We start from the raw sequence: 26,648 nt of genomic DNA on the forward strand, positions 1-26,648 counted from the left end.
ACGCGCCTACCAGACATATCATAAGATTTTTCTTTACTTACCTGTCTCTCATCCCAATCTACAAGCTATTCCGCGGCAACAACTAGACCTCACTCCTCCAACTCGAGACTACTAGTACAGTGCCCACTGCGATCTCCAAGTTAAGCAAAGAGTATGTGAAACTCAGAAAAGTACTTAAGAGAACCTAGGATACTAGAAAACGCCTACATCATTTGGGTTAAGGCAGGATATCGGGCCAGATGGCTGGTAGATAGAAATCTCCACTTCTGGACCTTTTCAAGTATATGATGAGACGTGCCAATTTCGGTGTTTCCGATGCAACACTATCCATAGGCAGGGATAAGGACAACACTTTCTGTGGTCTCTTCCAACCCTAAGATCCCTAAACCCCTCCTAATCGAGGCATCTCACTAGATGCCCAGGTATCCTAGGCGAGGTTCTCACCTTCCCGTTCGTGAGAGGCTCCTGAATGTAGATGTTGCTCATCCTGGTCAGTGCTCAGGACTCTGTTCCTTATTAAGAATAGAACGAACGACCAGTCAGTAAAGCTGTCTTCCGATCAGGACACGCTTCCTTAAGTCGGATAGTCGGGAAAAGCTTCAGTAGGTCAATTATCGGTTAAGACGTTATCCAAACAGCTTTTCCCAAAGCTAGCTTCTCACGGACGCCGCCATGTTGTTCCCGGACCCGAGCACCGCTAACCCTGAGAAGGGGAATTTCAATGTTCTCCGGTGAATTAGAAAAGATTCTAAAGTTCCTGTAACTTAATGTAATTCGTATTACAACATTAAAAAGTAACAATCTGTATATCTTGGTGGTGGTTACTTCACTACACGCGTGTGCAGGTCACACTTACGCCCCAAAGCTGGCAATAATGGTTCGGACCGTGTGTAGTCTCAATATGACTCGCCCGGAAACTGCACCCGCGGCTACTTGGTTCCGCTATCGCTAGGAGCTGGCAGGGCCTTCCCAGTCTGTCGCCAAGGTGCCGCGGCCCGAGTAGGAGGAAGTGGCCGCTTTGGCCGTGCGTTGTTTCTGCAGCCGGCGGGAAGCCAACGCGTTCTCGAAAGCTGAAGGCTCCAGCGACTCCTCTTACCAGCGTCATGGCAGTCGCAGGTGAAGACCAACAGCAGGGACCCTACCTGCGTCTGAGCGAGGAAAGGAGCGGATAGGGCAGGGTTGGTTAGGGTGCAGTGAGGCAGGGAGTAGTGCCCATGCAGATGTAGGTGGAGGCCTTAAAAATAATGGAGTTGATGGGTTTACTTGAAAAAGTTTACATTCCAAAAATAAACTCTGAAGGAAAGAAACCATCGTCCCCTTCCCCCAGCCAGGCCCCAACGGCACGGGTTACAAGGAAAGTGTATTGTGGAAGGAAGGGAGGGGTGAGGGGCAATAGCTGTAGGCCTAAGACGGTGGGCGGCCGAGAAAACTGACTCTGATTTTGATGGGCTTAAAAATGAGATTTGAGGTGGGAACACTTGGCGGACCCAGGTAGCCAGAGGCCCTGTACTGGAATGGAAGTCGTTGGGACGAAACGGGCGTGTGCTTTCTCGCTTTTGTTTGATGTAGCTGCTGTGTCGTTGTAGGCCCGTCGACTTGTCCTTTGGGGCCTCAGTTCCCGTAGCTGTAAACGAAAGAGCTTGGTTGATGGATTTACTTGAAAAAGTTTACATTCCAAAAATAAACTCTGAAGGAAAGAAACCATATTCCCCTCCCCCCAGCCAGGCCCCAACGGCACGGGTTACAAGGAAAGTGTATTGTGGAAGGAAGGGAGGGGTGAGGGGCAATAGCTGTAGGCCTAAGACGGTGGGCGGCCGAGAAAACTGACTCTGATTTTGATGGGCTTAAAAATGAGATTTGAGGTGGGAACACTTGGCGGGCCCAGGTAACCAGAGTCATTGGAAGTCGTTGGGACGAGGCGGGCTAAGGAAGCGTGCTTTCTAGCTCTTGTTTTATGTAGCTGCTGTGTTGTTGTAGGCCTCAGTTCCCATAGTTGTAAACGAAAGAGCTTTGTTAAATTATATTTAAGGTTCCTTCTAGCGCTCAAATTCTGTGTCAAGAGGTTACTGACCTAAAAATGGTAAACCCTGCGGAATAAGCGCTTTAGAGATTTCCTCGTCCACTACTACCAGCTTATTTGGAAGTTCTAGTAGTGGAGGGCATCTCCCTCAATCGGCTTTGCCACGATTTGTTCTGCAGAACACTGATTACAGGAGATATTTTGACAAATATGCACCTTTCCCTCTCTTCAACTTGGAGGTTCACAATGCACTTTAGGATAGAAAAGATTCTGAAAAGTACTAAGGTTCAGAAGCCCTAATTTGTTTAAGCCTACCCTTACCAGTATTGTTTGACCAGGTTCTTTGTATCGTGGTAGCCTATTCTGTCCTTTATTCTATGGGAAGACTATGCTTTTCTAACAACTGCAGTTTGGAGAGGAGCACATCCGGATCTGTAAGAGAAGAAACATACACTCTATTAGGTGCCTACTGTGTTCCAGGCACCTGGTACTAGGCATTGGGAATACAGTGGTGAGCAAGATAGACACGGTTGTTCTTCACACAGAATTTAGAATTTAGCAGTGAAGAGAGAGACATTTACAGAAAGTGGGACAGGTGGTATGGCAAGGAAAATACAAAGCCTGGGGAGCACATAGTAAGAGAACCTAACAGGGTAGGGAGGGGCCAGAAGGACTTTCCAGAGGATGAGACCTAAATTGTGGGAAGGGTGAAGTGGGGGGAGGGGCGACTGCAGTCAGAGGGACTGGATATGTAAAGGAAGAGGAAAATATGAGAAGAAATGAAAGATGTTTGTTATGAATGGAATTCAGAACACAAGTGGGAGAGAAGTGAGAAATTAACTAGAGAGATAATAACAGTAGCTAATATTTAATAAGCAGGGAGCTAGTTTAGAGGCAAAGTCACCAGTTGGGAGTAATTCTCGTGGGGTTCGATGAGGCCTGAGTAAAGTATGGTCTCAGTCTCGTGGGGTTCGATGAGGCCTGAGTAAAGTATGGTCTCAGTAGGAAAGGAGAGAAGCAGGTTGGAGATATACTTTTGGTGGTAGACTCACTAGGAATTGGTGATTGATTCCATGTGGGTGGGTAAAAAAGGAAATGAGGTTTACCTGGGTTTTACTGTTAAGCAGTTGGGTGGGGCTATTTACTGATGTAGGCAACACCTCACAAGGAGCAGGGGTTAGGGAGATGATGATGATTTCAGTATGGACTTGTGCTGAGATTAGTCAGACATAGGAATGGAAATATCTAATAGTAAGTGATATAATTTGTATTTTAGGAAAGAAGTCAGAGACAACAATTTGGATATCATCCACACACATAATAGGAGTTAAGGCCATGGAGTAGATGACTTTGCTCAGGTGGAGTGTATAAAGTGTGAAGGGAAGTTCTGTGACTGAGTGAAGCCTAGGGAATACCAACATCTAAGGGACCACCAGCGAAAGATAAGCTTGCACAGTAGATTGCCTAGGCATCCTGATAGTCCAAATCAGCCCTGGTGATCTTTGCATCACACAGTTGCATCCAAGGTTGACCTGTTGTCACTGTGTATTTCATTACCCAAGGAAGCTTTTTGAGCATCTATGTGGTATGGGCACTCTGGGGCACACAAGGTTATAATCTGTGCCCTCATAAATCTTAAGTCTGATAATGACAATGTGCTGCTTAAGAAAGAGGACAAAAGTGATTTTTTTTAAAAAACCCTTATTGAAATTCCCTTAAACTTAGGCCAGTTTCTTTCAATTCACAATAATGCTTCAAAGTATAATAATCTCAAATTGTGTCATTAAGCTAGATGGCGAGACATAGATGAACTGTTTAAATTCCGTAAAAATTGAGGTAATAGGCATGACAGCACTGTAAAAGTACAATACAAGTGTCATTAGAAAATATAGATACAGAGAATGTTAAGATAATTTCTTGAATGATCGATCCAGACAGTGTATTAAAGGAAAATAGGGCTCCATCAAAACCTTTTGAGGTGATTATCAAGGAAGACAGGTATTATGTTGTGTTCTTTTATTTTAGGTATAATGGATTCAGCTTGGGATTTTGGGGGGTCCTGCTAGTGATTATTACAAGGTATGATTATATAAAGTGACAAAGCTGTTTTCCACAAGCCACACATGGAAGTCTGCCTTCTTTGTTTTTTGGTCATGTGCTTCAGCTGTTTTTCCATAGCCTTGTGTGTTACCTACACTGTTATGTAGATAACACAATGAAATGTTGTAGATTTTTGGAAAAATCTTAGTTGTTATTAGAGAAATGACAAACAGAGGTTTCAGTGAAATTTACTTTCTTTGAAAAACTGCTTTTCCCGTTCACAGTTGTTGAAATTAGCTTTGACATTTGTGGCGGTGATTCACCATTCTCCATGAAGAGTTGACCTGGCACAAGTGGCAATATATGTGACTAATGTGGTTGGCACAAAAATTTGTTTGAGGGAGGTTTTCTGGTTTTATCTTTGAAAAGGTAATTCAATCACTTTTCATATTTTAAAGGTACCAAAAAGTGTATAGTGATATGTTTCTCACCTCTTTCTCCCCCAGACTTAGTTTTCTTTTCTCAAGTAACCAATGTATAGCCTTACAGATATATATATATATATCTCCATTCTTTTATACAAATGGCAACATACAATAAGCACTGCTCTGCACCTGGCTTTTTTTTCCCTCTTTACAAAATATGTTAGAGATCACATATCATTAAATAACGACCATCCTCATTTTTATACCTTATTCAGCCAGTCCCCTATTGATATTTAAATTATTTCTATTCTTTTACTATTACAAACAGTGCTGTATTGTATAAATTTTCTGTTCAGATCCCTCGTGCATTTTTTCCCCTATTGGTTATTGGTGTTTTTAAAAATGATTTGCTGAGTTTTATACAATGGGAATAATGGTCCTTTGTTAGTACTGTGAGGTACAAATATTTTTTTCCCCAGCTTCATGTCTTTTGAGTTTGGCTTTGGTGGTTTTTGCCATTCAGATTTTTTATGTAGTCAGATTTACAAGTTTTTATTTAATGGCTTTTGGAATACAGGTCATTGTTACATATGAAAACTTTGAGGGGAGCGGCTTTATTATTTTGAACAGCCTTAGCAAACTTCAAAAAGGAGTGGAACAGAGAACGCATGGGAGCTTAAGATGGGAAATGGATAACTTAGCTGAGTAAGGGCCTCACAATATAGCCTTCCTCTCAGTTGGATTTCAGGTATCATGTATCGGCCACCATTGTATCAGCCAGGGTTCTTGTTCCAAACAACAACAACTTACTGGTTAATGTAAGCAGAAAAGGAAAAATATCAGAGAGCTCACTGAATCTGAGCAAAGTCTGCATAATAAGGTCAGAAAATAGGAAAGTCCAGAGGAACTCACATCCAAAATCCTGCACAGGCCCAGATCTGGTTAGGGCTGCTGCTGCTGGTGGCATCATTGCTTCTAGAAACTGGATCCTGACAGCAGAATGAATTAACTATTCCCACTTCATTGCATCACTTGTCTCAGATCTATGGTGTCAGTTGCCTCAGATTCAGATTCTCACGTAGAAGCATTTAGTTGGTCAAGCAGTCATGAAAATGAAGCTGAGATCGTAATTTAACTAAAGGCTGGCGAAGAAATAGCTGATACAGAGTTAATTTATTTTCAGTTCTTGTTATATTTCCCTTTCATGTAAGTTTCAACTTTGTTAAAGAAAGTGACCTGACCAGAAAGTTTCATATTTTGTTCATTCTAAAAATGAGATGCTTGAATGATGAGTTTCATCAGTGCCTTTTGTTGTAAATGAGTTCAATTCTAATACCTGCTGAAATTATATTATTTTGGATCTGTCCATTACAATATTTTTTGTCTGTTGTAGGAACAGTAATGGTGCATTTAGCACAGTTTTGTTCAGTATTATCAGCATCTGTGTTTCTGTTTCTATGGAAACAGACCCAACATTGACCTGGATTCTGAGGTTTTTTTCAACATGTAGTTATTTTCATAATGGAAGGGCCTCAGATTATATTATTAATCCAATTTTATTTCCCAGTCAGTTCTGCTAGAATGTGGCCTATGCATATACCATGCAGTAAAAACTGCAGGGCTTATGGGAAAAAACAGGATTAGGGCACAACAATCAAAAACTTCATTTGTGGGCCGGGCCGGTGGCGCACTGCTACAGTGCGCTGCTTGTGAGCGCGGCGGCGCTCCCGCCGAGGGTTCGGATCCCACATACAGACCGGTTCGAAAAAAAAAAAAAAAAAAAAAAAACTTCATTTGTGACACATACAAAAAGATAGGAACCTAATAAAAACAGTGGCACAATTTTACACATGTTAATGGGTTAAAAAGTACCTAAATACTACAATAAATATGGCACTTTACCTTGGAAAAAACCTGGAGTTTGCTGTGTAAGTAGGCTTTAGAAGAGTTACAGCTTTTGAGTTGTTATTAAGTAGTGGTAGGAGGGTGGTGATATGAAATTGATGGGAAGTTATAATCCCAGATGTGGATGAGTGCTGCTCACACACAACACATGCAGTGAACTGAAGTCACTGGAAATGTTTTGAGGTGTATGCCTTTGTGTTCTGTATATTCCTGCAAGGATCGGATCAGCTGGATGCAATTTTCTGCATTCACTCCATGTTTTCCATGGATGAAAAGTCACATTGTGCTCAAATTGTTCGCTAATGTGTCAGTTGCATTAGAACAATATTTGCATTTTTAAAACAAGCATTATAGCAGAACTGATTGTATTTTTCCTATAACAACTCAATAACATGTACTTTAAAGCAAATTAGGATTAGGGGAAAAATAACTAATATTTTAACTTTATAACGTCAAAGAAACGGTTTAAAAAGTTTTAGCACTATCTTATATTTGCATTGTATGTATTTTAATATGTTATTAAGTTGGGGTGATGTCTCCATTTTAAGGGTTTAGGAGTTAGATGCCCTTCATCAAGGAAATGAAATAATACTGTTCTGAGCCTCTCGTTGGTTGATTTAAGTCACCAAGTTAAAATTAGTTTTAACTATCTGTGCACACAATGGAATATTATTCAGCCATAAAAAGGAATAAAATTCTGATACATGCTACAATATAGATGAACCTACAAAACATTCCACAAAGTGTAATAAGCCAGACCCAAAAGGATAAATATTGTATGATTCACCCATATATGAGGTACTTAGAATAGGCAAATTCACAGAGAGAGAAAGTAGGATAGAAATTACCAGGGCCTGAAGGGAAGAGGGAACTTGCTATTTAATGGGTACAGTTACTGTTCAGGATGATGAAAAAGTTTTGGAAATGGGTAGTGGTTATGTTTGTACAAAATTGTGAATGTATTTAATGCCACTGAATTGTACACTTAAAAATGGTTAAGATGGTAAATTTGTTACAAATATTTTATCACAATGAAAAAACGTTTTCATTTATTTCATCTTCAGCATTATCTTCATGTAATACTAATTAAACTGGGATACTGTGAATATTTGTAAACATTTATCAGAACCAGGTGTATGAGTGTTTTGTTTCCTCTTGTCAAAATTCGAGTGTTGAATTTAGATGTTCCTTATAATGCCTAACAATTAAAGTAAATTTCTGAAATTTCATTAATTCCTTTAAGAAGACTGGAAATTTTTTTCTCCCAGTGGAAAGCATAAAAACATTTAACATAAATATTCGTATATATATATATCTAGTAAATTAATTATTTTACATTTGAGGGAAGTCCAAAGTACCCTGAAATTTCTTCCTCAGTGTCGTAGAATTCCTAGAATGTTTAAGCTCTTCATTGTAATGTTACATTTCTTTCGAATTAGAAAAAAATAAGTTCTTGAAGTATTTGTCAACTAATCTGAGTAAATTGGCCTTTCTGTTAGTTTCTAAGAGTCATAATAATTGAGTAGTGTCAGGGATGGACTTTGGGTTTTGGGGTTTGTTTTTTTTTAGCTTTTTTTGTGTGATAAAGTTTTTATGTTTTTACTTATTTATATATTTCCTAAAATATTTTCTAATTGTATTTCAGGTTGCAACAAGGACAGTGTTAGAGCAGGCTGTAAAAAATGTGGTTACCGTAAGTACACTAAAAGATAATGTTTTGTGCATTGCTCTTAACTGGAATCATTGCCTCTTTGGGTAATATTACTTAGCATCCTGATTTCAGGGGCCCTGTGCATAATCTTTTTGTCCTAAGCTAAGATTTGCATTTGATTCAGAAATTCTTGTTGGCACTAAATGTTCACTTTCCTTCCCTGCTGTAGACCCAGTGACAAGTAGCTGTGTATCTGGTGTCTAGCAAAGATGTCATGAAGTACAAGTGGTTAATGGTAGTTTTAGAAGTTGGAGAAAATATATTTTTTTAAGTACATACATACTTATTCTTTTATTCCTTTTCCTTCTAGATACTAAGTGAAGAGGTGAAGGCAATGCAAACTGAAAATTTTTTCATGTTTATTGAATTTACTTATCCCTTGTTGTAAGGATATAAAAAGGTCTCAAATTTTTCTGCTTATGGGCAACAACTTGATATAAACAATTATTAATCTCCATTATGATTAATATAATGGAATAGAAAGGTAAACTTGAACATGTATAATTATATACTATAAAATTACTATTTTATACTGTAAATAAATATCATTTCTCTAGTTAAACGTAACAATTCCTAAAGCTTTACTAACAGCTACAATAGCAGCATTTACTGTTTTCTAAATTGTTTGGAGACCATGCAAATTAGCCTGGATTGTTAATAACACTCCAGCTCATTGAAGAGTTTTTTAACAAAATAAAGATGATTTAACAAAAAGATCTCCATGCAAGAACACGTGATAAGAGAGCACTTAAGGCATAAATCTCCATCAGGACATGATAAAAGTATGCGAGAGAACAAGTCACACACTTCCAAGCAAAGACTAAAACTTTGTTCAAGGAAAGCCTGCTCGTGTAGCAAAATTCAGTGCATAAGTATACATATCCCTCAGATAAATGAAAACTGAAGAATGTACTTGGCATGAAAGAAATGAGTGCAATGAAATCTTTTCTGTCTTTAAATTTGTTTGTATTTACTTCTGCTTTCTTTCAACCATTGCTCATTTCTTTATTAAAGAATTAAGAATCTATTATATATAGAAATACTGTGTTTTCAAATAAAGTACAAAAAAAAAAAGAAATACTGTGTTTTCAAAATCTGGAATGGATTTCCCAATCTGCCTACTAATATCAGTTTATCTACTTGGACTTCTTTTAACCTAAGACTTCTGGAAAAAAATTAAACTCATTTTCCAGAAAAATAATATTTGTTGATTTAGTCTCCTCATTGCTATTGTTTTAGATGACAGTGGAAACATCTGTAAATAATCAGAATTTTTTAGAGAAGACAAGTCAGCAAATAGTTTTGACAATCCTTCCAAGTTTAATTCTTTCTGCTTTATTATTCAAGTCTTTAATTTTAGTGTTTAAATCATCAAACAGTTTATAATTTGTCTCCTGTAGAAAAATTTGGTAACATTTCCCTTATGTGTTAAATTTACATCTCTATAGCAGTTTGAGATGAAGGTCTTCTCAGTTTACACATCCTTTTGGTAGAAACTACATTTAAAAAATTAGCTTACCTTTTATTTGGGGGGCCAGAATCTTTGTATTGCTTGTGTAGAGGTAGAGAAAGATCAACAAGACCATTTGAAATGTTTTCAGTGCTTAAAAATATGGGTATTCTTCAGTTATTTACAGGAGTATTGTCTCTGATGTAAAAAATAGTGGTTTAGATTGTACAATTTTAATAATTTTAATACTTGATTAAAAAATATTTGTCACTACGTTTCAATAGTGGATATATTGTTTTTAAAAATTTCAAGTTAAGGGTGAATGTGTTGATAAATAACATGGACTTCTCTTTTGTGGCAGAATCTCCTCAGCAAAATTAATTTAAAAGAAATTTATAGAAAAAGCGTTATTTCTATAATGAGATTTTATTAGAATTTTTTTTGAAGTTGGCAACTTCTGAATACTTAAAACCTCCAAGGACATTAAGCCTTTGTGCAAGGAATAAATGTCTCAAATAATTAAGATAGTTCTCAGAAAATATAATTAAAAGAAGCTCAGTACAGTAGATTTGGTGTGTGGGGGCATTTGATCGCAGCAGGGAATAAAAACAGATACCTAAATACTTTTAACATTTTATTTAACTTCAATGTAGAGTCATTACCTTTTCTTTGCCTATGGGTACGCTTATTGGTGTTATACAGTCTTTTGTGTGCAAAACACATCTGAAATGCATTTTCTGTTTTATAGTTTGTTTCTTCAAAGGTGGGCAAGAAGTTAAGATACTTTTAAAGAAATCTAAGTGCAGAATTCTTCTGTCATTAATTTTCAACTAGGGGTGGGGCAAGAAGTTAAGATACTTTTAAAGAAATCTAAGTGCAGAATTCTGTTGTTAATTCTCAACTAGGGGTGATACTGTCTCCCTAGAAATCTGCTTTCTTCTAAGATTTTATCATTTTAGCTCTTATATTTTATGGTATTTGATCCACTTTGAGTTGTTTTATGTATGGTATGAAGTGAGTGGTCCCACTTCATTCTTTTGCACGTGGAAATTCACTTGTCCCTGTACCATCTGTTGAAGATACTGTTCTTTCCCCACTGAATGGACTTAAACCCTTATCAGAACTCAACTGGTCATGTATCTATGGGTTTATTTCTAGACTTTTGGATTCTATTCCATTGGTCTATATGTCTATTCTTATGCCAGTACCAACCGTTTTGATTACTATAGCTTTGTGGTAAGTTTTGAAATTAGGAAGTATGAGTCTTCTATCTCTCTTCTTTTTCTTTTTTCCTAGATTGTTTGACTATTCGGGGCTTCTTACATTTCCATATGAATTTGAGGGTTGGCTTTTCCATTTCTGAAAAAAAACACATCACTTTTTGTAATTAGCTACTGAAATGTTATTACTTCAAATGTCTCTACATATTCATGGTCAAAACTTTAAGTTTCTGGGCCGACCCCATGGCTCACTCGGGAGAGTGTGGCGCTGGGAGTGCAGCGGCACTCCCGCCGCGGGTTCGGATCCTATATAGGGATGGCTGGTGCGCTCACTGGCTGAGTGCGGTGCGGCCGACACCAAGCCAAGGGTTGCGATCCCCTTACTGGTCACAAAAAAAAAAAAAAGAAAAACTTTAAGTTTCTAAGAATTCTCTGCTCATTGTCTGCTTAGAGTTTGTTTAGGAAAGAAGCCACAAGAACTGTAATTTTGTGCATAATTATTTCCTATGCTTCATTCACTTATTCCCCTATAGAAGAAAAAAAAAAGTTTTATAGCCTCACAAGTAATCTGTCTTATTTTACAGTCACTTTCATTGAAGTAAAGATAAAATGGGTATGAGACAGAGCCTGCTACCAAGTGTAATTATTATTTAGGCATTTTATTTATTTGAAATATTTATTTCAGTGTGAGGTGTTTGGGTGCAAAGCTAGCTTGAATAAAGTAAAAATTGTATCATAAGGAGTTCCGATCAAAATGGCAAGCTTAACTTTCTAAAGTCCTCCCTTCTGCTTCAAACACATAAAGATACTGGAAGAAAATAGAGTGAAAACAACAAAAAACCCAGCTCAAAAGAATGAAAAGGAAGTCTCCAGGTGCTGGAAATGAAAAAGAGCTCAAAGCCAGAGCAGAGAATGATAACCGAAAACTTGGTCTGCAGGCCTACTGGGCAGACCTTTCAGAGCTGTGGAATGAAGCCCGAGAGATGACAGCATGGCTAGAGTGGAGCCCCTCGCATAAAGCCAGAATCCTCAAAAAGGCTGTGAAGCAGTGATTAGAAAAATTCCACTCACTGTGTAGGAAAAGTGTACAAACACATACAGTGTGTTTGAGTTCCTATCAAATAATAATTAGAAGAGAAGTAATAATCAGGAATTGAGAACTCAAGCTTACACCTTGTAAGTACGTTTAAGCATGAAGAATGAATTTGTACTGCGTCCAGTGAGGCAGGAACTATTTTTCCTGTGCTGAGAAAATGACATAAAAATTTGGTCTGAACTGAGGCCACCAGAGGTGAGAAAGGCAGAGGGGAAAGGAGGGGTTAGCAAGAAATTGGTAAAGGGCCACAAAAAATTACATTGTACAATGTTAAATACACTAACTATCCTGATTTCAGCATCATATATTGCACACAGGTAATGATATTCAATGCTGTACTCCACAGATATGTACAATCAATTATGTTTCAGTATAATAAAAGTTTTAAAAAAAGGTCTGATATCAAATTAGATAAAGAAACTAAGTCTAGCTGCATGTTATTAATGAAACTACATACAAAACTAGAATACACACAGAAAACTAAAAACTACACAGAAATTTTCAAAACGTAGGGATGGAAAAGAGAGGAAACAGATGTTAGGTTGAATATTATTGATATTCAGCTGTTTTACCCACAAAAGTGGCAATTTCGTATGATTCAATCAGTAATAACCAAAAGAGTGCTAGTAGAACAGTTTTAATTTCAGATGTTTGAGGCAAAAGCAGTACTGAGGATAAGGAGAGATTCGAGAACAGTGAACCAAAAAGATAAAATAATAATGTGCATACTAATGAAATCTCAAAATATATACAGCAAAACTGTATTACAAGGAGAAATAGACAAAATAATAATAGTACAATTTTAAAGTACTTCTGTCAGAAATTATTAGCCCCCCCCCCAAAAAAAAAGGATGGAAAAGATTTGAACAAAATAGATACAGAACCTTTTCAACAAATACATAGCAAATCTTTCCTATATTTACTACATCCTAGATCATAAATGTCATCAAATACCAAAGAACTGATATCATACCCCATTCTGTGATAGCAGTGTAATAAATTTAGAAATCAACAATAAAAGCAAAGTCTGAAAACTCCATATGTTTGGAAACTAAGAAAGGCTCTTCGAATGATTCTTCTGGAAGGAAATCGTAATGGAAGAAACTTTTTTCCAGCAATATGGCAGACTAGACCCTCCTATAAACAGCTAAGAAACTTGTATAAAATATGCAATAATACGTTAGTATGCTAGGAAAACAATGAAGAATTAAAGAATACTCAAAGGCAAACAATGAATAGAAAGCACAAGATCTAAGAGGTAAGCTTTGAGGGTAGTTGATGAACCCTGGATTATCGAACTTTCACTTTCATGGCTGGCAGGATGCAGGAGATAAAAGCAAGGCCCAGGCCCCCGTGCCCAAGCAAGACTGGAACTCTAGTAGGATATGTTCTCTGATATAAACCTAGGACTCCTAGCGAACTTCACCCTCAAAATAAGAGAAAACTAGAAATAAGCCCTAGCAGAGTTGTGGTAAATCATTTGTGTTTCACAAAATTCAGTTATTTGGTCACTGTCAGCATTGGTTTTTTTGAACACTGAATGTAGTAATGCTTTGTGTAACTTTTGTTTAAATTTTTGTGTGTTAGGTTATATTTATTTATGAATGTATGTATGAGTTCTATTATTTTTTACTGTTGGTCAGTCATGATCAAGAAAATTTGAATGCTGCTTCCCTAGAGAAAACCTGGTATGTGTGCATATAAAGAGACATGTACAGCTACTCATTTCATCATTGTTTATGATAGCAAAACACTAGAAGCAATCTAAGTTTCTAGCAGTAGTAGGATAAATAAATTATGATTTCCATACAGTGGAACATTAATTGTTAGATAAAATGAGAAAATTATATCTACTTATGTTAACATAGATAAGACACAAAACATAGAGTGGCAGAAACAGGTTACAGAATGGTAGGCAGATATAATTACGTTTATTTTTAAAAAAATACAATATGTTGCTTGGGAAAGATAGACACCTACTTCAGTATAGTTATTTCTGAGGATGGAAAGAATGTAATAGAATTGAGGTAGAATGCCAGAAGGTGATACAAGCTTTCAAACTGTGTGTGTACTCATGTGTAAGCATTTCCCTTAAAAGGATTGAAAGTGAGTATGATGAAATGATAACATGTGGTGATAGATATTCAGCTATTGGTTGTATTATTTCTTGTACTTTTCTGTTGTTTGTAATATTCGAATTTTTAAAACATTGTATTATACAGTTTGTTGGTAACTTTATAGTTTTCATATAGGGGAGGTCTTTAGGGGAATGATGTCAGAATTAAATTTTTAAGTGTCCTTTAGAAAAGCATATTTATTTACATTAATGCTTGTCTATTATTATGGCAACTTTAAGTGGAAGAAAGCTGTGTAATTGCATGAGTACAGTAGTCAAGCTGAGAAGGAGAAGTTATGGGAACAGAATACAGTGTAAAATCCCAAGTATGAGGGTATATTTTTTACTCAGTTTAGTTAGTTAAAAATATTACTGTACTTTTAGAAAGAAAATACAATAATTTAATACTCAGAAGTCCAATAAAGAGTGGCCCCAAAAAGTGCTTTTGAATTAGAAATTCTGATGAAGAAAAGGTTCTCTCTGAGCATTGCGTTCAGGGGAAAATTTGAGGGAAATAACCAAACTGCCACCAACTGAATAAAAGTTAAAGCTTTTTACATTATATAATTAAAATTATAACTTGTTGCTTACCATGAAGCAGTGAAACAAAAAATTCATGATGTATCTATACATTAAATTTTTAGGTGTACTTAATGTATTTTTAATATGTTAAATTTCTGTAGTTTTATTATTTGCATTTTTCTGTTTGTTTTACTTAGCTGGTCACCTGACTTTTGAATGCCGTAATTTTCTCCGAGTAGATCCCAAAAGGGACATAGTTTTGGATGTCAGCAGTACAAGTAGTGAAGATACTGATGAAGAGAATGAAGAACTGAATAAATTGCAAGCATTACAGGAAAAAAGTAAGCAGTACTTTATTTTTTTCCATTCTTTAAAAATGTTTCTGAATGTTATGCTGTATTATGTTATTCTTGTCATTTTACTTATCATTAAGACATCTTTTATATTTTATGTAAGAGCTACTGAATATGTAAGGAAATAGGCTTTTTAACATTGTAAGTAGTTTGCCTAGAGTCAAGCAGCTGGTCCGTGATAGAGCCAGGAGACAAGTCTGTTTCTGACTTATTTTTTTTATTGTTTTTTTCCCCATCATACTTGGCTGTGAACCTCAGCTTCCTTTATGGGATAACACAAAGGATTGGATTGTCAAATCATACTCACACAGATCAAAGACATTGCCAGTATCAAGCTTTACTAATAATTTCAAGTAATATATACAACTGATTGTGAGGCACAGGCAGAGCAGCCTATGGGGGAAAGGTGAAATATGCCCGGGACTGGAGCAGACTTCATTCTGGGGTTGCCTGTTCTGTGTGTTTAGTTTGGCTCTGTGCATGGGTCTCTGAGAGAAATGGGCTTGCTGTCTTTGTGAGGCATGGAACTCTGCCTCGGACTAAATGATGCTTACAGTATGACTCTTTTCTCCTCCTATGCTGGGTAGTACTTGAGGCACTGTATTGGTAGTCCCCGAACAACAGAGTTCAACAACAGCAGAACAACAGAGTTCAGGGACTGCAAATACAGCTCCCTAGGTATTTTCTTTCTACTTCAGAACCCACTCTTGTCAAGGTTAACGTAAGTTTTTATATTAGTCACACAAAAGAAAGTCAATTTGGTCATGAAACATATCCATTTTATGTCCAGATAGTTACATTTTCCAGAGAGCTATGCCCCATTAAATCCATAGATTCCAGGTTTGTTTACAGTAAACAGTCTTAACCCAGTTACATCGGCTTTAAGCATTCTGTAAATAAAGATTCTTTAGCTAGCAGATATCATTTATTTATTTCCAGGAGGTTTGTCATTAGTATGTTTTCAAAGAGATTTGACCAAGTCACTCTCTCTTTCTTTCTTGGGGTCATCTTGCTTTCCTCCACTAGAGAGAGTGGATTGCAGACTTACTCTTTAAACATTTCTTTCCCATCTTGTGTATAAAATGGCTCATCCTTGCAATGCGGTTTTTAGGGATTAAATGTAACACTGTAAGTGAAAATACTTTGTAAACTACGAAATGCTATATGGTAGATATTTCATAGAAGCAAAATGCAACTTATTTGAATATGGTCTTAGGCATGGGATGAGTTACAAAAGTTAAGCTCATTTTAATTCAGATTATCAGGGGACATTGAACAATAAACATTTTTTAAAAATTTTAAGCTTTCTGTATTATACTCAATTAAAGGAAGTCAAGAAGTTAAATGCAAGGTGCTAGGGCAAGTTGAGAGAAGAGGGAGAGAATCCCAAAGATAGCAAACGAGTCATATTACATATATACAGCTTTAGGATAAAGAGAGTTGATTGAATACATGCACTTATTTTTGCTCCCTACTGAAACAGCACTAAAAAGACAGTAGAAAAAAATTTTTTTAAGGCATAAACTGACAAGGACAAAGAAAAAGGGATAGGTGAGAATAGCAACAAAATTTTTTTTTCTTTTTTCTTTTTTTTTTTTTTTTGGTGGCAGGCCTGTACAGGAATCTGAACCCATGACCTTGGAGTTATAAGGCTGCACTCTAACCAACTGTGCTAACCAGCCAGTCCAACAAAATTTTGGAAACTGAAAAGTGGGATAGTAATAACTGACTGCACGCTCGAAAAAGCTCAATCCTTTAGCAGTTGTGAAACAAGGACCAGGATTTCCTACTTTACCATCTTGCTAATGTCACTCCCTCTATGTTTTTCAATGTTGATTTAGTACCCTTTATTTTTAAACAAGCAAACAAAAGTACTCTAAATGACAAATATAATCAATTATTGATACAAATTAGAAAATGTGAGGACAAGACTTGATATGAATAGGAACAAACATTACTGTCTAATCACACTGTAACAATCTGGGACCTGTCTAGCCCTAGAAAGTTATGTCACCAGTGCTATGTACAGGAATAGGTTGAGCAATCAATTCATAGCAAGGATAAGTTCTTGTTGACTTACTGCATGTGTGTGTGGTAGCATGCTTGCCGTCTGGTATCACTACAGTGCTTCAAGAAGATTAAGATTTTATATTGTATTTTGTACTTCCTGAAGCAACTTACCTTTGTAATTCTAAGTGGTTGCTTGAAAGGTGCAAACCAGCAAAACTTTGAAGAAGAAATGAAGAGTAGCCCTGCATTTATTAAACTTAAATGTTTAGTTTAAAAATTTTAAACAAAACTCCATACCCATAGGGCTTCTCTCATTAATTACATGAAACATTTCTTTTTTTTTTTTTTTTTTCCTTTTTGTCTTTTTTCGTGTCCGGCAACGGATCACAACCCTCAGTGTCGCGCCCATACCGGACCGGGACCGGCAACGGGATCGCAACCCTCAGTGTTGCACCTGCACCTCGCTCAGCCAATGAGCAAGAACTGGTCTGTATGTGGGATCTGAATCCTCGGCGGGAGCGCCGCCGCACTCCCAAGCGGCGCACTGTAGCAGTGCGCCACCGGGCCGGCCCCAACGTGAAACATTTCAAAAAGAAATGATACCATTTCTACACAAAATCTTTTTAAAAATTGAAAAGAATACTTTCCAACTCAGATAACATTAATTATCCTGATAAAACCAGGTAAAGATACTATAAGAAAAATAGAGACTCACATATAGACACAGAAATTCTTAAGAAAATTTTGACAAATTCAGCTCAACAATATGTAAAAAGGATAATGTGTCATGACCAAGTGGGGTTTATCCCAGAAAGAAAACATTTCTTTCTCATTCAAAAGTCAATCAGTATAATTCACTGTATTTAAGAGACTAAAAAAGAAATCCTATATGATCATCACAATATTTTTAAAAAAATTATTTGAGGGGCCGGCCTGGTGGCGCACTCAGTCGAGTGCGGCACTTGGGAGTGCGGCGGCGCTCCCACTGAGGGTTCGGATCCCATACAGAGACCGGTCCGCTCACTGGTTGAGCGCGGTGCGGGCGTGACACCGAGGATTGCGATCCCGTTGCCGGTCGCGGTACAGGCGCGACACTGAGGGTTGCGATCCCGTTACCGGTCACGAAAAAAGAGACAAAAAGAAAAAAAAAATTATTTGAGGAAGTCAGTCATGTATTTCTAATAAAAATTCCCAGTGAACTAGAAATAGAAGAGAACATCATCAATTCAATGAAAGACATCTATAAAACCAAAAAGTTACAGTGTACTTAATGGTAAAAGACTGAATGTTTTCCATAACATAAGGAACAAGATAAAGATGTCTACTCCTACTACTTCTATTAATCATTCTACTGGCGTTTCTATCCAGTGCAATAAGGCAAGAAAAAGAAATAAAAAGCATTCTGATTGAAAAGTAAAGAGTCTAAACTGTCTTTATTTGTAGATGAAGTGATCATCTATGTAAAAATCCTATGGAATCTATTGAAGTTTCTAGAACTAATAAATGAGTTTAGCAATGTTGCAAGATCCAAACAAGATCAGTGGGCAGAAATCAACTGTATTTCTATATGCTGGTAATGAACAATCAGAAGTTTTGAAAGTATTTCTTGCAATAACATCAAAAAATATAAAGTACTAAGAATAAATCTGACAAAAGATATTCAAGACAGAAATGTACAAAACATTGTTGAGGAAAATTTTCAAAATGAATAAATGGAAAGATATACCATACTCATTCAGTGGAAGCCTCAGTCTTTTTAAGATGTCAGTTCTCCCCAAACTGATCTATACATTCAAAGCAGTCACAATCAAAATCCCATCAGGCTATTCTAGAAATTGACAAGCCAATTCTAAAGTTATTGCAGAAATGTAACAAACCTAGAATATTCCAAATATTTTCAAAAAGAACAACAAAATTGCAGGGCTAATATAAACTATTTCATGATTTATTGTAAAGCTACAAGTAATCAAGAAAGCTACAAGGCCAATATAGGGATTGAACCCTGGACCTTGGTTTTATCAGCACCATACTCTCACCAACTCAGCTAACCAGCTGACAGTGTGGTATTCATGTAAAAATATATCAGTGGAACAGAGTAGTCCTATACATATTACATGTATGATCAACTGATTTTTTAAATGACTGTTGAAGCACTGTCTGTAATTGTAAAAGTTTAGAAACAAATTACATGTAAATTATGGTGTATACTTCTAAATTAATATTACACAGCCATTTACAAACGAAGAATGATCTCTGTATACTGATAGCCAATAATCTTCAAGATACAGATCTCAAGTAGAAAAGTACATAATAGTATGTACAACAACTCATTTGCATATGAGTTGTTGTACATATGTGTGTACACCTGTATAGGCATAGAATATTTCCAGCAGGATATAAAAGAAACAAAACAGGCTGCCTCTGGGAAGAATAGAGGGATTAGTATCTGGGCAAAATGAAAACTTACTTTCTTTACATGTATAATTTCTAATACAGGGTTTCTTTCTTTTTTTTTTTTCCTTTTTATCTTTTTTACTGACCGGTAACGGGATCGCAACCCTCGGTGTCGCGCCCGTACTGGGGACCGGCAATGGGATCGCAGCCCTCGGTGTTGCACCCGCACCGCGCTCAGCCAGTGAGCGGGAACCGGTCTCCACATGGGATCTGAAGCCTCGGCGGGAGCGCCGCCGCGCTCCCAAGCGGCGCACTCTCCAGTGCGCCACCGGGCCGGCCCTCAACTGATTTTTTTAATTAAACTTTTTATTTTGAGATAATTGTTGATTCACATGCAGCTATTGGAAGTAATATGGTGATTCCTTGTGAACTTACCCAGTTTGCTCAATGGTTACATCTTCCAAAACTATAATACACGTAAGACAAACAGGATATTGATTTTGATGCAGTGATAATACAGAACACTTCCATCACCACAGGGATCACTCATTTTGTCCTTTTTTACCTACGTCCACTTCCCTCTTGTCCTGACTACCTTCTTAACCAAAAATTTGCTCAATATTTCTATAATATTGTAATTTCAATAATGTTTATAAATGGAGTCATACAGTATGTAACCTTTTCATATTGGCTTTTTTAACTAACCATACATCCCTGGAGATTCACTTAGGTTGTGGCATATGTCGATAGTTTGTTACTTTTTGTTGCTGGATAATACTCTATGGCATAGATATACCACAGTTTAAGTGTTTACCTGTTAAAGGACGTCTTGGTTTTCATTTTTCACTATTAATAAAACTGGGTGAAGATAAGTCTTCATTTCCATGGGATGAATACCCATAGTACAATTGGCTGGATTATACGGTAGTTCCACATTTCAGAACCACCAAAAGCTGGATTACTATGGGGACGTGAGGCAGGGAGCCAGGGACTGGACCCCCCCCTCCCACAACCAGGCACACTGCACCAGTGCCTCGGGGCCTCCCTGGGGACCTGACGCATAGAGAGGGGGACTGGACTCCCCTCCCACAACCAGGCACACCATGTCTGTGCCTCAGGGCCTTCCTGGGGACCCGAGGCATGGAGAAGGGGACCAGACCCCCTCCTACAACCAGGCACAATGTGCCAGCAGCCTGGGGCCTGCCCAGTTACCTGAGGCATGGAGCTAGGGTCTGGTCACTCCCCACAAGCAGGCACACCACCAGCACAAAGGAGCATGCCAAAAACATCACCTCCGTGTGGGTGGCCCACCACAGCCACCACAGTAACCATGGCTGCCGTGAAAACGGCTAGACACCACAGCCACCACGCAGATGGTCTGCCAGCCACTGGAGTGCATTGACACAAGGAGAGCCACCAGCAGAGATAAAGAAAAGAAGAGGACGTCTCTCTCTACAAAGCCCATTTCAGAGTGACAGAAGAGGCATCTGCTCTTTGATAATACTGGGGGACCTGAACACACCTCTCAGCATTGGACAGATCATCTAGGCAACGAATCGACAGAGTAACTATTATTCTTTCAGAAGGAGAGAAGAAATCTAAGGTAATTAGAGGGGGGAGTGGAGAGAGAGAAGGGAATGGGGAGAGACTGGACAAAGGGCATAAAGAATAATTACGATTTGTAACAATATATATGCTAGTGATATTGATTTGATCAACATTATCTCAATGTTGGACCCCAAAAATATGTATAATCAAGTTTGAGTCAATAAAAATTAAAACAACACAAAAGTGCTATAAACAGGATTTGGGTGAAAATAAGTCATCATTTCCATGGGATGAATACCCAAGAGTATAATTGGCTGGATTATATTGTAGTTCCATGTTTTGTTTCTTGATAAACTGCCAAACTGTTTCTAGAGTGGCTGTATCATTTTACATCCCCACCAGAAATGTATGAATGACCCTCATTTGGTGTTCAGCATTCTGATAGGCATGTAGTTATATCTCATTGTGGTTTTAATTTAGATTTCCCTAATGGCTAATGATCTTAGACATCTTTTCATCACTATGATTGTTGAATTATTTTCATATATTTATACAAGAGTACTCTTAAAAGTTCATGGAAAAAGAATTAAAAGAATGCAAATCTTTCCATGAACTTTTTAACGTACCCTTGTATACATATGCACATATATACATATGAAGGTTTGTGTGTATATATATGTGTCTTTGTATGTATTATGGTATTTCAAATAGTTCATGGAAAAATGGGAATAAAAGATCATGAGGTATTCTTAACATTGCCAAGATGTTGGAATAGATGGTCTGTGATGTTGCCATCCCCCACAACAGATCAACTTACAGCTATTCAAACACAAAAACTGGCATCTGGAAATCACTGGAACTTGGGGGCAAAGTAGTAGAGACACATGGAGTTCATGAAGTTGTGGAAGGCTGCAGTGACCAGGAGGAGAGATACACTGATCTGCCCAAGCCCTAGCTGCTCCCCAGCCAGCATGGCACAGAGCACAAAACAGCTGCCAGCACACAGAAGCAGCTAACTTACAATGGCAAAGCCATAGCATCACCCTTTGCATGAAGCTACTTAGAGTCTGGAGGGGAAAAGGATGCTCTGACTGCTGGCAAAAAGAAAAAAGATACCATTCTGAGTGCACCATTTCATCCCCCAAAGCAGCAAGATTACTCTCAAGCTTTCCCTGGGCCCACGTAGGAGGGAGAGGTTGCAGCTGATGAGGGGAAGAAATCACCCAGAGGTTGGGGAGTCTTCACAGGAGAGGGGTCTGCCCCAGGGGAAACGTTTGGAGTGGCAAGGAAGAGGGCTGATCCACCAGGGGAAAATCAGGGCACAGCACTGACAGCTGTTCTTCCTTACATTTGGCACAGGAACCAAACAGTTGAGACCAGTCAGTAAAATAGAATTGCAGGGAGCACAGCTTGCAGAAAAGACTCAGTCCTGGGCCAGATTTCCAACACTGCCCAGCTGAGTTAGTGGAGACCCCACATACCCAAAAGTGACTAAAAGGACAACAATTAAAATCCAGTATTTATTATCTTCTTAGACTGAGAAACAACAGCAAAGCAGCAATTTAGCTCAGGCACAGAGCTCAAGTTCCAGTCCCCACAGGATGTTTCCTATAATTCAAGAACTAACCACAGAACAGCAAATTAGTTCCAGTGCAGTATTTAAGTGGTGGTGGTTGCTATTAATTCACTGCAGAACAGTTAAAACCACAGGCCAGAGACAGAATTCTGAGATTGAGCAGGAAAGGTCTAACACCACCAAAGAACACCTATAAAACCTTGAAGAGGTAGCCATCTCCTCAAATGTGCAGGCATCAATGTAAAGAAACAGACTGAGAATAAACAAAGAAATATGACACCACCAAAGGTAACAGCACCAGCAGTGAACCCAGAAGAACAGTGGACTTATGAAATGTCTGACAGAATTCAGATTAATTCTAAAGATGTTCAGGGAGTCACAGGAAATACAGATAGGAAATTAAACGATATTTGGAAAACAATTCAGGGGCAGTATATTAGTCCATTTTGTGTTGCTATAACAGAATACCTGAGACTGGGTAATTTATAAAGAACAGGTTTATTTGGCTTACGATTCAGGGACCACTGCATCTGGTGCGGGCCTCATAAGGCACATCATAATCAGATTATCAAAAAATAAAGGCAGAATACTGAAAGCAGCAAGAGAAAAGAAACATAACTTTCAACAGAGCCCCAATATGACTTTCAGCAGATTTCCTAGTAGAAACCATGCAGGAGAGAGACTGGGATGATATATTCAAAGTGCTAATGGAAAAAGATTGTCAACCAAGAATTCTGTATCCAGCAAAACTAACCTTTGAATATAAAGGAGAAATAAAGTCTGTCCTAGACAAGTAAAGGTTAAGGGATTTCATTAGTACTAGACCTGCTTTACAAGAAATGCTAAAGAGAGTTCTTCAGTCTGAAAGAAGATGATGTTAAAGTGAAACAAGAAAACACTCGAAGGTACAAAACTTACTAGTAAAGTAAATATGTAGACAATTTCAAAATTCTCAGATGTTGTAAGTGGTTAATAAACCACTTATATCCTTAGTATGAAGACTAAAAGATAAATGTAATGAGATAATAAATACAACAAGCATATAAGAGGCAATATTAAAAGATATAACTTGAAACAACAAAATATCAAAAAGTTGGGAATGATGTTAAAGCATAAAGTTGGCTTTGGGTTTTTTTTTCCTTTGTCTTTTACCAAAGGTAAATTGTTGTTAGTTTAAAGTAATCTATTGTAACTATAGCATGTTTTTTTGTAAGTCTTATGGTAACCATTACACAAAAGCTTATAATAGACATACCAAAAATAAATAGCAAGAAATCAAAACATACTACTAAAGAAAGTCACTTAATCACAAAGGAAAACAGTAAAACCAGAAAAAAGGATCAACAAAACAATGAGGAAAATGTTTAAAAAAATGGCAGTAAAAAGTCCCTCTATATCAATAATAACTCTTCAGCTTTACAACCCGAGGGTCAGGGCCGGCCCGGTGGCGCACTGCTACAGTGCGCCGCTTGGGAGCGCAGAGGCGCTCCCGCCGAGGGTTCGGATCCCACGTATGGACCGGTTCCCGCTCACTGGCTGAGCGAGGGGCGGGCGCAGCACCGAGGGTTGCGATCCCGTTGCTGGTCCCGGTCCGGTATGGGCGCGAAACTGAGGGTTGCGGTCCGTTGCCAGACACGAAAAAAGACAAAAGACAAAAAAAAAAAAAAACCCGAGGGTCACAGGTTTGGATCCCAGAACAGCCAGCCACAAACAAACAAACAAACAAAAAACAAAACCTAAATTTGAATAAATTCCCTAATTAAAAGACAGAGTGGCCAAACGGATTATAAAATAAAATCCAACAATATGCTCCTTATGATAAACTCGCTTCACCTATAGAGACATACATCGACAGAAAGTGAAGGGATGGAAAAGATATTTCATGCAAATGGAAACCAAAAAAGAGCAGGAGTGGCTATACTTATATCAGAAAAAATATACTTCAAGCCAAGGAATATAAACAAACAAACAAAACATACTTATATAATGATAAAGTGATTAAGAAGTGGATATAACGATCATAAATATATATGCAACCAACAACAGAGCACCCAGATATATAAAGTGATTTTCCTGTTAGACCTAATGGTAGAGATAGACTTCAGCACAATAATAGTTGGGGACTTTGATACCCCACTTTCAGCAAAGAACAGGTCTGCCAGACAGAAAATTAATGAAGAAACATCAGAGTTAATCTCCACTCTAGAGTAATTGGACCTCTTGGGCATTTACAGAACATTTCATACAACAGCTGCAGAATACATATTCTAATCAACAGCACATGGAACATTATCGAGAATAGACCATATATTAGGTCAGAAAACAAGATTTAACAAATTTTAAAAAAATCCAAATCATGTTAACTATCATGTCCAACCACAATGGAATAGAACTAGAAATAAATAACAGAAAGGATGTTGGAAACTGTGCAAGTATATGGAAATTAAATGTGCTCCTAAACGAAGGGGCAAAGAAGAAATCAAAAAGGAAATTAAACAATTTCTGGAGACAAAAGAAAACACATCATACCAGAACCTGTATGATACAGCAAGATCAGTTCTAAGAGGTGAATTTATAGCAATAAATGCCTGTGTCAAAAAGGAGGAAAGATTTCAAATAAACAACCTAACGTTATATCTCAAGGAACTAGAAAAATGAGAACAAACCAAACCCAAAATTAGTAGAAAAAGAGAAGTAACCAAGGTCAGAACAAAAATAAATTAGAGATTACAAAAATAATTCAAAAGATTGATGAAAGAAAGAGTTGGCTTTTTGAAAAGATAAATAAAATCAATAAAACTTTTGCTAGACTAACAAAGATTAACCAAGAGAGAAGACGCAAAATCAGAAATGAAAAAGGAGACATTACTGCTATACCACAGAAGTACAAAGGATCATAAGAGAATATTACAGACAACTATACACGAATAAACTGCAAAACCTAAAAGAAGTAAATTCCTGGCCATATACCATGTACCAAGGTTGAAACAGGAAGAGCCAGAAAAATTAAACAGACCAATAATAAGTAATGAGATTGAAACAGTAATAAAAAGTCTCCCAACAGAGAAAACTTCAGGACCCAGACAGCTTCACTGCCAAATTCTACAAAACATTTAAAGAAGAACTTACACCAATTCTTCTAACTCTTCCAAAAAATCGAAGAGGTGAGAATACTTCCAAGCTCATTCTATGAGGCCAGCATTACCCTCATACCCAAACCAGAAAAAACCAAACCAATATGCCTAATGAACATAGACACAAAAATCCTCACCAAAATACTAGGAAAACTGAATCCAACAACACATTATAAAGCCCATTAACCATGATCAAGCAGGAATCATCCTAGGATGCAAAGATGGCTCAACATACAGAAATCAATAAATGTGATACATCACATCAACTGAATGAAGGGGAAAAAGCCCACGATCATTTTAATAGATGCAGAAAAAGCGTTTGATAAAATCTAACAACTTCTTTCATGATAAAAGCACTAAAAAAATTAGGTATAGAAGGAATGTATCTCAACACAGTAAAGGCCATATGTGGTCAGCCCACAACTAGTGTACCGAATGAACGAAAGTCAAAGACTTTTCCTCTAAGATCTGGAATAAGGCAAGGATGCCCATTTTCCCCACTTTTATCCAGTATAGTGCTAGAGGTTCTAGCCAGCACAATAAAGGCAGAGAAAGCAATAAAAGGCATCCAAATTGAAAAGGAGGAAGTCATGCTATCTGTGTTTGCATATCACATGGTCTATACACAGAAAACCCTAAAGATTCTACCAAAAAATTACTAGGACTAATTAGCATATTCAATAAAGTGGCAGGATACAAAATCAACACCCCCAAATCAATAGCATTCCTATATGCTAATAATGAAATATATGAAGAAGAAATCAAGAATGTAAAACAATTTACAATAGCTCCCAAAAGAAATGAAATGCCTAGGAGTAAATTTGACCAAGGAGGTGAGAGACTTCTATGATGAAAACAATAAAACATTGGTGAAGGAAGTTGAAGACACAAATAAATGGAAAAATATCCTGTGTTCATGGGTTGAAATAATTAATATCATCAAAATGTCCATATTACCCAAAATAATCTACAGATTCAACACTATTCATATGAAAATATAAACAACATCCTTCACAGAAATAGAAAAAGCTATCTTAAAATTTGTGTGGAACCACCCGCACCTCCCACTGCATGCCCCCCCCCCAGCCAAAGCAATCTTAACAAAAAGAACAAAGTTGGAGGTGTCAC

General features: G+C 37.5%; 2 protein-coding genes across 3 annotated transcripts in view; one reads left to right on the forward strand and one right to left on the reverse strand.

Annotated features, from left to right (window-relative positions):
- The window catches only part of CWC27 (CWC27 spliceosome-associated protein homolog (S. cerevisiae)), a 229,612-nt gene extending 228,879 nt beyond the window's left edge, over positions 1-733 (reverse strand). For both annotated transcript variants that reach the window (XM_008578320.1, XM_008578319.1), the window contains exon 1: positions 445-733. In XM_008578320.1, the coding sequence (XP_008576542.1) occupies positions 445-486 (42 nt within the window). In that variant the 5' untranslated portion in view covers positions 487-733. The remainder of the gene's footprint in view (positions 1-444) is intronic.
- Positions 734-1,103: 370 nt separating this feature from the next.
- Positions 1,104-26,648, forward strand: part of SREK1IP1 (SREK1-interacting protein 1) — a 35,778-nt gene continuing 10,233 nt past the window's right edge. Inside the window, exons 1-3 of the mRNA XM_008578323.1 lie at positions 1,104-1,116; positions 8,036-8,083; positions 14,703-14,846. Coding sequence (XP_008576545.1) covers positions 1,104-1,116; positions 8,036-8,083; positions 14,703-14,846 — 205 coding nt within the window. The remainder of the gene's footprint in view (positions 1,117-8,035; positions 8,084-14,702; positions 14,847-26,648) is intronic.

The sequence above is a fragment of the Galeopterus variegatus genome, unplaced genomic scaffold, assembly GCF_000696425.1.
Source record: "Galeopterus variegatus unplaced genomic scaffold, G_variegatus-3.0.2 Scaffold1661, whole genome shotgun sequence".
NCBI classification, from domain to species: Eukaryota; Metazoa; Chordata; class Mammalia; order Dermoptera; family Cynocephalidae; genus Galeopterus; species Galeopterus variegatus.